Source organism: Salvelinus namaycush, chromosome 12, assembly GCF_016432855.1.
Source record: "Salvelinus namaycush isolate Seneca chromosome 12, SaNama_1.0, whole genome shotgun sequence".
In the NCBI taxonomy this organism is placed as follows: Eukaryota; Metazoa; Chordata; class Actinopteri; order Salmoniformes; family Salmonidae; genus Salvelinus; species Salvelinus namaycush.
This window is the reverse complement of record NC_052318.1, coordinates 10,735,069-10,744,415: the sequence shown is the minus strand read 5'-3', so window position 1 is coordinate 10,744,415 and position 9,347 is coordinate 10,735,069. Positions and strand designations below refer to the sequence as shown.

General features: G+C 46.3%; 1 protein-coding gene across 1 annotated transcript in view; it reads right to left on the bottom strand.

The window, feature by feature from the left end:
* Positions 1 to 5,483: 5,483 nt before the first annotated feature.
* LOC120056769 (rho GTPase-activating protein 26-like) overlaps positions 5,484 to 9,347 on the bottom strand; it is a 108,842-nt gene continuing 104,978 nt past the window's right edge. Inside the window, exons 15-16 of the mRNA XM_039004976.1 lie at positions 5,613 to 5,994; positions 5,484 to 5,505 (exon numbers count right to left, since the gene is read on the bottom strand). Coding sequence (XP_038860904.1) covers positions 5,484 to 5,505; positions 5,613 to 5,994 — 404 coding nt within the window. The remainder of the gene's footprint in view (positions 5,506 to 5,612; positions 5,995 to 9,347) is intronic.

The window sequence follows — 9,347 nt, the reverse complement described above, 5'->3', positions numbered from 1 at the left end:
CTAGTTCATATTCCCATCCTGTTCTATCTAGTTCTATTCCCATCATTTTCTATCTAGTTCTATCTATTCCTCCTGTTCTATCTAGTTCTATTCCCATCCTGTTCTATCTAGTCTATTCCATCCTGTTCTATCTAGTTCTATTACCACCTGTTCTATCTAGTTCTATTCCATCCTGTTCTATCTAGTTCTATTCTATTCCATCCTGTTCTATCTAGTTCTATTCCCATCCTGTTCTATCTAGTTCTATTCCCATCCTGTTCTATCTAGTTCTATTCCATCCTGTTCTAATCTAGTTCTATTCCATCCTGTTCTATCTAGTCTTTCCCATCCTGTTTCATCTAGTTCTTTCCATCCTGTTCTATCTAGTTCTATTCACCATTGTTCTATCTAGTTCTATTCTCCTGTTCTACTGTTTCTATTCCCATCCTGTTCTATCTAGTTCTATTCCCATTATGTTCTATCTAGTTCTATTCATTATTTTTCTATCTATTTCTATACCATCCTGTTCTATCTAGTTCTATTCCATCCTGTTCTATCTAGTTCTATTCCCATCCTGTTCTATCTAGTTCTATTCCCATTATGTTCTATCTAGTTCTATTCCATCCTGTTCTATCTAGTTCTATTCCCATCCTGTTCTATCTAGTTCTATTCCCATCCTGTTCTATCTAGTTCTATTACCATCCTGTTCTATCTAGTTCTATTACCACCCTGTTCATCCAGTTCTATTCCTCCCCATTATCCATTTCTATTCCCATATGTTCTATCTAGTTCTATTCCCATCCTGTTCTATCTAGTTTACTATGTACCATCCTGTTCTAACTCTAGTTCTATTACCCCCTGTTCTATCTAGTTCTATTCCCATCCTGTTATATCTAGTTCTATTACCACCCTGTTCTATCTCAGTTCTATTCCTTCCATCCATAATCAGTTCTATTCCCTTATGTTCTATCTAGTTCTATTTTCCCATCCTGTTCTATCTAGTTCTATTACCACCCTGTTCTATCTATTCTATTCCCATCCCCATTAAAGTATCCAGTTCTATTCCATTATGTTCTATCTAGTTCTATTCCCATCCTGTTCTATCTAGTTCTATTACTCATCCGTTTATCTAGTTTCTATTCCATCACTGTTTCTATCTAGTTCCTATTTCCATCCCCATTAATCAGTTCTATTCCCCTCCTTTTCTATCCAGTTCTACTCCATCCGTTCTATCTAGTTCTATTCCATGCCCATTAAATCCATTCTAATCCATCCTTTTCTATCCAGTTCTATCCATCCTGTTCTATCTAGTTCTATTCCCATTCCCCATTAATCCAGTTCTATTTCCCATCCTGTTCTATCTAGTTTCATTCCCATCCCCATTAAATCCATTATATTCCTATCCCCATTAAATACAGTTCTATTCATATCCTTTCTTCTAGTTCTATTACCCATCCTCTTCTATCCGTTCTATTCCCATCCTGTTATATCAGTCTTATTTTCCCACTCCTGTGCATCTAGTTCTATTCCCATCCTGTTCTATCTATTCTATTCCCATCACCCATTAATTCCAGGTTCTATTTCCATCCTGTTCTATCTAGTTCTATCCCATCCGTTCTATTCTATGTTCTATTCCCATCCTGTTTCTATCTAGTTTCATTCCCATCCCATTAAATCCAGTTCTATTCCATCCTCTTCTATCCAGTTCTAATTCCCTATCCTTTTTCTATCCAGTTCTATGCCATCCTCGTCTATACATTCTATTCCCATCCCATTAAATCCAGTTCTATTCCCATCCTTTTCTCATCCAGTTCTATTCCATCCTGTTCTCGGTTCTATGTTCTATTCCCATCCCCATTAATCCAGTTCTATTCCCATTATTTCGTATCTAGTTCTATTCCCATCCTGAGTTCTATTAGTTACTATTACCACCCTGTTCTATCCAGTCTCATTTCCCACCCCTTAAATCCAGTTCTCATTCCCATTATTTTCTTTAGTTCTATCCACTCCTGTTCTATCTATTCTATTACATCCTGTTCTATCGTTCTAGTAACCCTTTGACCTTTAGCGAAAAAAAAAAAAAAAAGAATATTATTCTATTCCCATCCTGTTTTATCTAGTTCTATACCACCCTGTTCTATCCGTTTCTATTCCCATCCCCATTAATCCAGTCTATTCCCATTATGTTCTATCTAGTTCTATTATCCCCCATCTGTTTCTATCTAGTTCTATTACCACCCGGTTCTATCTAGTTTCTATTCCCATCCCCTTAATAAATCAGTTCATTCCCATTTAGTTCTATCTAGTTCTTATTCCCATCCTGTCTATCTAGTTTCTATTTACCATCCTGTTTCTATTCTACTGTTCTATTCCATCCTGTTCTATCTAGTTCTATTCACCCCCATAACCTCTATCATCTCTATCCAGTTCTATTCCCATCCTGTTTCTAATCCAGTTTATTCCCATCCCTGTTCTTAATCAGTTTATTCCCCGATACATCAGTTCTTCCTTATTCTATCAGTTCTATTCCCATTATGTTCTACTCTAGTTCTATACCATCCTGTTCATCAGTTCTATTCCATCTGTCTATCTAGTTCTTTTCCCATCCTGTTCATCTAATTCTATTCCATCCCCATTAAATCCAGTTCCTATTACCATCCTTTTCTATCCAGTTCTATTCCCATCCTGTTCTATTCTAGTTCTATTCCCATCCCCATTAAAAATCCAGTTTCTATTCCCTCCTTTTCTATCCCGTTCTATTCCCATCCTGTTCTATCTAGTTCTATTCCCATCCCTCATTAATCCAACGTTCATCTATCCATCCTGTTCTATCTAGTTTCTATTCCCAGTCCACTGTTTATCTAGTTCATACATCCCCCATTAATCCAGTTCTATTCCATTCCTGTTCTATCCAGTTCTATGTCCCATCCTGTTCTAATCTAGTTTCTATTCCATCCCTGTCTATCTAGTCTATTCCCATCCTGTTCATTTAGTTCTTTACCACACCCCTCTATAGACGGCAATGCTCTGCCTCTATAGACGGCAATGCTCTGCCTCTAGATACGTCACTGCTCTGCCTCTAGATACGTCACTGCTCTGCCTCTAGATACGTCACTGCTCTGCCTCTAGATACGTCACTGCTCTGCCTCTAAAGAGGTCACTGCTCTGCCTCTAAAGAGGTCACTGCTCTGCCTCTAAAGAGGTCACTGCTCTGCCTCTATAGACGGCAATGCTCTGCCTCTATAGACGGCAATGCTCTGCCTCTAGATACGTCGCTGCTCTGCCTCTAGACACGTCGCTGCTCTGCCTCTAGACACGTCGCTGCTCTGCCTCTAGACACGTCGCTGCTCTGCCTCTAGACACGTCGCTGCTCTGCCTCTAGAGACGGCGCTGCTCTGCCTCTATAGACGGCGCTGCTCTGCCTCTATAGACGGCGCTGCTCTGCCTCTATAGACGGCGCTGCTCTGCCTCTAGACACGTCGCTGCTCTGCCTCTAGACACGTCGCTGCTCTGCCTCTAGACACGTCGCTGCTCTGCCTCTAGACACGTCGCTGCTCTGCCTCTAGACACGTCACTGCTCTGCCTCTAGAGAAGTCACTGCTCTGCCTCTAGAGAAGTCACTGCTCTGCCTCTAGAGAAGTCACTGCTCTGCCTCTAGATACGTCACTGCTCTGCCTCTAGATACGTCACTGCTCTGCCTCTAGATACGTCACTGCTCTGCCTCTAGATACGTCACTGCTCTGCCTCTAGATACGTCACTGCTCTGCCTCTAGATACGTCACTGCTCTGCCTCTAGATACGTCACTGCTCTGCCTCTAGATACGTCACTGCTCTGCCTCTAGATACGTCACTGCTCTGCCTCTAGATACGTCACTGCTCTGCCTCTAGATACGTCACTGCTCTGCCTCTAGATACGTCACTGCTCTGCCTCTAGATACGTCACTGCTCTGCCTCTAGATACGTCACTGCTCTGCCTCTAGATACGTCACTGCTCTGCCTCTAGATACGTCACTGCTCTGCCTCTAGATACGTCACTGCTCTGCCTCTAGATACGTCACTGCTCTGCCTCTAGATACGTCACTGCTCTGCCTCTAGATACGTCACTGCTCTGCCTCTAGATACGTCACTGCTCTGCCTCTAGATACGTCACTGCTCTGCCTCTAGATACGTCACTGCTCTGCCTCTAGATACGTCACTGCTCTGCCTCTAGATACGTCACTGCTCTGCCTCTAGATACGTCACTGCTCTGCCTCTAGATACGTCACTGCTCTGCCTCTAGATACGTCACTGCTCTGCCTCTAGATACGTCACTGCTCTGCCTCTAGATACGTCACTGCTCTGCCTCTAGATACGTCACTGCTCTGCCTCTAGATACGTCACTGCTCTGCCTCTAGATACGTCACTGCTCTGCCTCTAGATACGTCACTGCTCTGCCTCTAGATACGTCACTGCTCTGCCTCTAGATACGTCACTGCTCTGCCTCTAGATACGTCACTGCTCTGCCTCTAGATACGTCACTGCTCTGCCTCTAGATACGTCACTGCTCTGCCTCTAGATACGTCACTGCTCTGCCTCTAGAGAAGTCACAGCTCTGCCTCTAGAGAAGTCACAGCTCTGCCTCTAGAGAAGTCACAGCTCTGCCTCTAGAGAAGTCACAGCTCTGCCTCTAGAGAAGTCACAGCTCTGCCTCTAGAGAAGTCACAGCTCTGCCTCTAGAGAAGTCACAGCTCTGCCTCTAGAGAAGTCACAGCTCTGCCTCTAGAGAAGTCACAGCTCTGCCTCTAGAGAAGTCACAGCTCTGCCTCTAGAGAAGTCACTGCTCTGCCCCTAGATACGTCACTGCTCTGCCCCTAGATACGTCACTGCTCTGCCCCTAGATACGTCACTGCTCTGCCCCTAGATACGTCACTGCTCTGCCCCTAGATACGTCACTGCTCTGCCTCTAGATACGTCACTGCTCTGCCTCTAGATACGTCACTGCTCTGCCTCTAGATACGTCACTGCTCTGCCTCTAGATACGTCACTGCTCTGCCTCTAGATACGTCACTGCTCTGCCTCTAGATACGTCACTGCTCTGCCTCTAGATACGTCACTGCTCTGCCTCTAGATACGTCACTGCTCTGCCTCTAGATACGTCACTGCTCTGCCTCTAGATACGTCACTGCTCTGCCTCTAGATACGTCACTGCTCTGCCTCTAGATACGTCACTGCTCTGCCTCTAGATACGTCACAGCTCTGCCTCTAGATACGTCACAGCTCTGCCTCTAGATACGTCACAGCTCTGCCTCTAGATACGTCACAGCTCTGCCTCTAGATACGTCACAGCTCTGCCTCTAGATACGTCACAGCTCTGCCTCTAGATACGTCACAGCTCTGCCTCTAGTTGCTCCACTCAGCAGGCCGTGACCATACTGCACAACCACATGCTCTCAGCTCTCTCTCTCTGCAGCATTATTATACTGACCACACTGCAGTACCAACAGAGGGCTGTATCTTTACTATGTTCAGTCATCTCCAGGACTGGACCTGGGAATGGATTCACAGTACCGTACCTGAGGTAGAACTTCACAGTACCGTACCTGAGGTAGAACATCACAGTACCGTACCTGAGGTAGAACTTCACAGTACCGTACCTGAGGTAGAACTTCACAGTACCGTACCTGAGGTAGAACTTCACAGTACCGTACCTGAGGTAGAACTTCACAGTACCGTACCTGAGGTAGAACTTCACAGTACCGTACCTGAGGTAGAACTTCACAGTACCGTACCTGAGGTAGAACTTCACAGTACCGTACTTGAGGTAGAACATCACAGTACCGTACCTGAGGTAGAACTTCACAGTACCGTACCTGAGGTAGAACTTCACAGTACCGTACCTGAGGTAGAACTTCACAGTACCGTACCTGAGGTAGAACTTCACAGTACCGTACCTGAGGTAGAACTTGATTGCACTGGTGATGGTCTTGATCTCCCATTCTGTACTGTCCAGCTCCACGTCAGCACAGGTTTTAGGATCTGTCATACGGAGAGGATAGATGTCATCATTACTCAGTCTCAGAGCTACAGTGTCTCCTCCATGTCTCTGTCTGTCAGTCTCAGAGCTACAGTATCTCCTCCATGTCTCTGTCTGTCAGTCTCAGAGCTACAGTATATCCTCCATGTCTCTGTCTGTCAGTCTCAGAGCTACAGTATCTCCTCCATGTCTCTGTCTGTCAGTCTCAGAGCTACAGTACCTCCTCCTCCATGTCTCTGTCTGTCAGTCTCAGAGCTACAGTACCTCCTCCATGTCTCTGTCTGTCAGTCTCAGAGCTACAGTATCTCCTCCATGTCTCTGTCTGTCAGTCTCAGAGCTACAGTATATCCTCCATGTCTCTGTCTGTCAGTCTCAGAGCTACAGTATCTCCTCCATGTCTCTGTCTGTCAGTCTCAGAGCTACAGTATATCCTCCATGTCTCTGTCTGTCAGTCTCAGAGCTACAGTATATCCTCCATGTCTCTGTCTGTCAGTCTCAGAGCTACAGTATATCCTCCATGTCTCTGTCTGTCAGTCTCAGAGCTACAGTATCTCCTCCATGTCTCTGTCTGTCAGTCTCAGAGCTACAGTACCTCCTCCATGTCTCTGTCTGTCAGTCTCAGAGCTACAGTACCTCCTCCATGTCTCTGTCTGTCAGTCTCAGAGCTACAGTATCTCCTCCATGTCTCTGTCTGTCAGTCTCAGAGCTACAGTATCTCCTCCATGTCTCTGTCTGTCAGTCTCAGAGCTACAGTATCTCCTCCATGTCTCTGTCTGTCAGTCTCAGAGCTACAGTATCTCCTCCTCCATGTCTCTGTCTGTCAGTCTCAGAGCTACAGTATCTCCTCCTCCATGTCTCTGTCTGTCAGTCTCAGAGCTACAGTATCTCCTCCATGTCTCTGTCTGTCAGTCTCAGAGCTACAGTATCTCCTCCTCCATGTCTCTGTCTGTCAGTCTCAGAGCTACAGTACCTCCTCCATGTCTCTGTCTGTCAGTCTCAGAGCTACAGTATCTCCTCCATGTCTCTGTCTGTCAGTCTCAGAGCTACAGTACCTCCTCCATGTCTCTGTCTGTCAGTCTCAGAGCTACAGTATCTCCTCCATGTCTCTGTCTGTCAGTCTCAGAGCTACAGTATATCCTCCATGTCTCTGTCTGTCAGTCTCAGAGCTACAGTACCTCCTCCTCCATGTCTCTGTCTGTCAGTCTCAGAGCTACAGTATCTCCTCCATGTCTCTGTCTGTCAGTCTCAGAGCTACAGTACCTCCTCCATGTCTCTGTCTGTCAGTCTCAGAGCTACAGTATCTCCTCCATGTCTCTGTCTGTCAGTCTCAGAGCTACAGTATCTCCTCCTCCATGTCTCTGTCTGTCAGTCTCAGAGCTACAGTACCTCCTCCATGTCTCTGTCTGTCAGTCTCAGAGCTACAGTACCTCCTCCATGTCTCTGTCTGTCAGTCTCAGAGCTACCGTATCTCCTCCATGTCTCTGTCTGTCAGTCTCAGAGCTACAGTATCTCCTCCATGTCTCTGTCTGTCAGTCTCAGAGCTACAGTATCTCCTCCATGTCTCTGTCTGTCAGTCTCAGAGCTACAGTATCTCCTCCTCCATGTCTCTGTCTGTCAGTCTCAGAGCTACAGTATCTCCTCCATGTCTCTGTCTGTCAGTCTCAGAGCTACAGTACCTCCTCCATGTCTCTGTCTGTCAGTCTCAGAGCTACAGTATATCCTCCATGTCTCTGTCTGTCAGTCTCAGAGCTACAGTATATCCTCCATGTCTCTGTCTGTCAGTCTCAGAGCTACAGTACCTCCTCCATGTCTCTGTCTGTCAGTCTCAGAGCTACAGTATCTCCTCCATGTCTCTGTCTGTCAGTCTCAGAGCTACAGTATCTCCTCCATGTCTCTGTCTGTCAGTCTCAGAGCTACAGTATCTCCTCCATGTCTCTGTCTGTCAGTCTCAGAGCTACAGTATCTCCTCCATGTCTCTGTCTGTCAGTCTCAGAGCTACAGTATCTCCTCCATGTCTCTGTCTGTCAGTCTCAGAGCTACAGTATCTCCTCCATGTCTCTGTCTGTCAGTCTCAGAGCTACAGTATATCCTCCATGTCTCTGTCTGTCAGTCTCAGAGCTACAGTATCTCCTCCTCCATGTCTCTGTCTGTCAGTCTCAGAGCTACAGTATATCCTCCATGTCTCTGTCTGTCAGTCTCAGAGCTACAGTACCTCCTCCATGTCTCTGTCTGTCAGTCTCAGAGCTACAGTACCTCCTCCATGTCTCTGTCTGTCAGTCTCAGAGCTACAGTACCTCCTCCATGTCTCTGTCTGTCAGTCTCAGAGCTACAGTATCTCCTCCATGTCTCTGTCTGTCAGTCTCAGAGCTACAGTATCTCCTCCTCCATGTCTCTGTCTGTCAGTCTCAGAGCTACAGTATATCCTCCATGTCTCTGTCTGTCAGTCTCAGAGCTACAGTATCTCCTCCATGTCTCTGTCTGTCAGTCTCAGAGCTACAGTATCTCCTCCATGTCTCTGTCTGTCAGTCTCAGAGCTACAGTACCTCCTCCATGTCTCTGTCTGTCAGTCTCAGAGCTACAGTATCTCCTCCATGTCTCTGTCTGTCAGTCTCAGAGCTACAGTACCTCCTCCATGTCTCTGTCTGTCAGTCTCAGAGCTACAGTACCTCCTCCATGTCTCTGTCTGTCAGTCTCAGAGCTACAGTACCTCCTCCATGTCTCTGTCTGTCAGTCTCAGAGCTACAGTATCTCCTCCATGTCTCTGTCTGTCAGTCTCAGAGCTACAGTATCTCCTCCATGTCTCTGTCTGTCAGTCTCAGAGCTACAGTACCTCCTCCATGTCTCTGTCTGTCAGTCTCAGAGCTACAGTATCTCCTCCATGTCTCTGTCTGTCAGTCTCAGAGCTACAGTATATCCTCCATGTCTCTGTCTGTCAGTCTCAGAGCTACAGTACCTCCTCCTCCATGTCTCTGTCTGTCAGTCTCAGAGCTACAGTATCTCCTCCATGTCTCTGTCTGTCAGTCTCAGAGCTACAGTACCTCCTCCATGTCTCTGTCTGTCAGTCTCAGAGCTACAGTATCTCCTCCATGTCTCTGTCTGTCAGTCTCAGAGCTACAGTATCTCCTCCTCCATGTCTCTGTCTGTCAGTCTCAGAGCTACAGTATCTCCTCCATGTCTCTGTCTGTCAGTCTCAGAGCTACAGTATATCCTCCATGTCTCTGTCTGTCAGTCTCAGAGCTACAGTATCTCCTCCTCCATGTCTCTGTCTGTCAGTCTCAGAGCTACAGTACCTCCTCCATGTCTCTGTCTGTCAGTCTCAGAGCTACAGTACCTCCTCCATGTCTCTGTCTGTCAG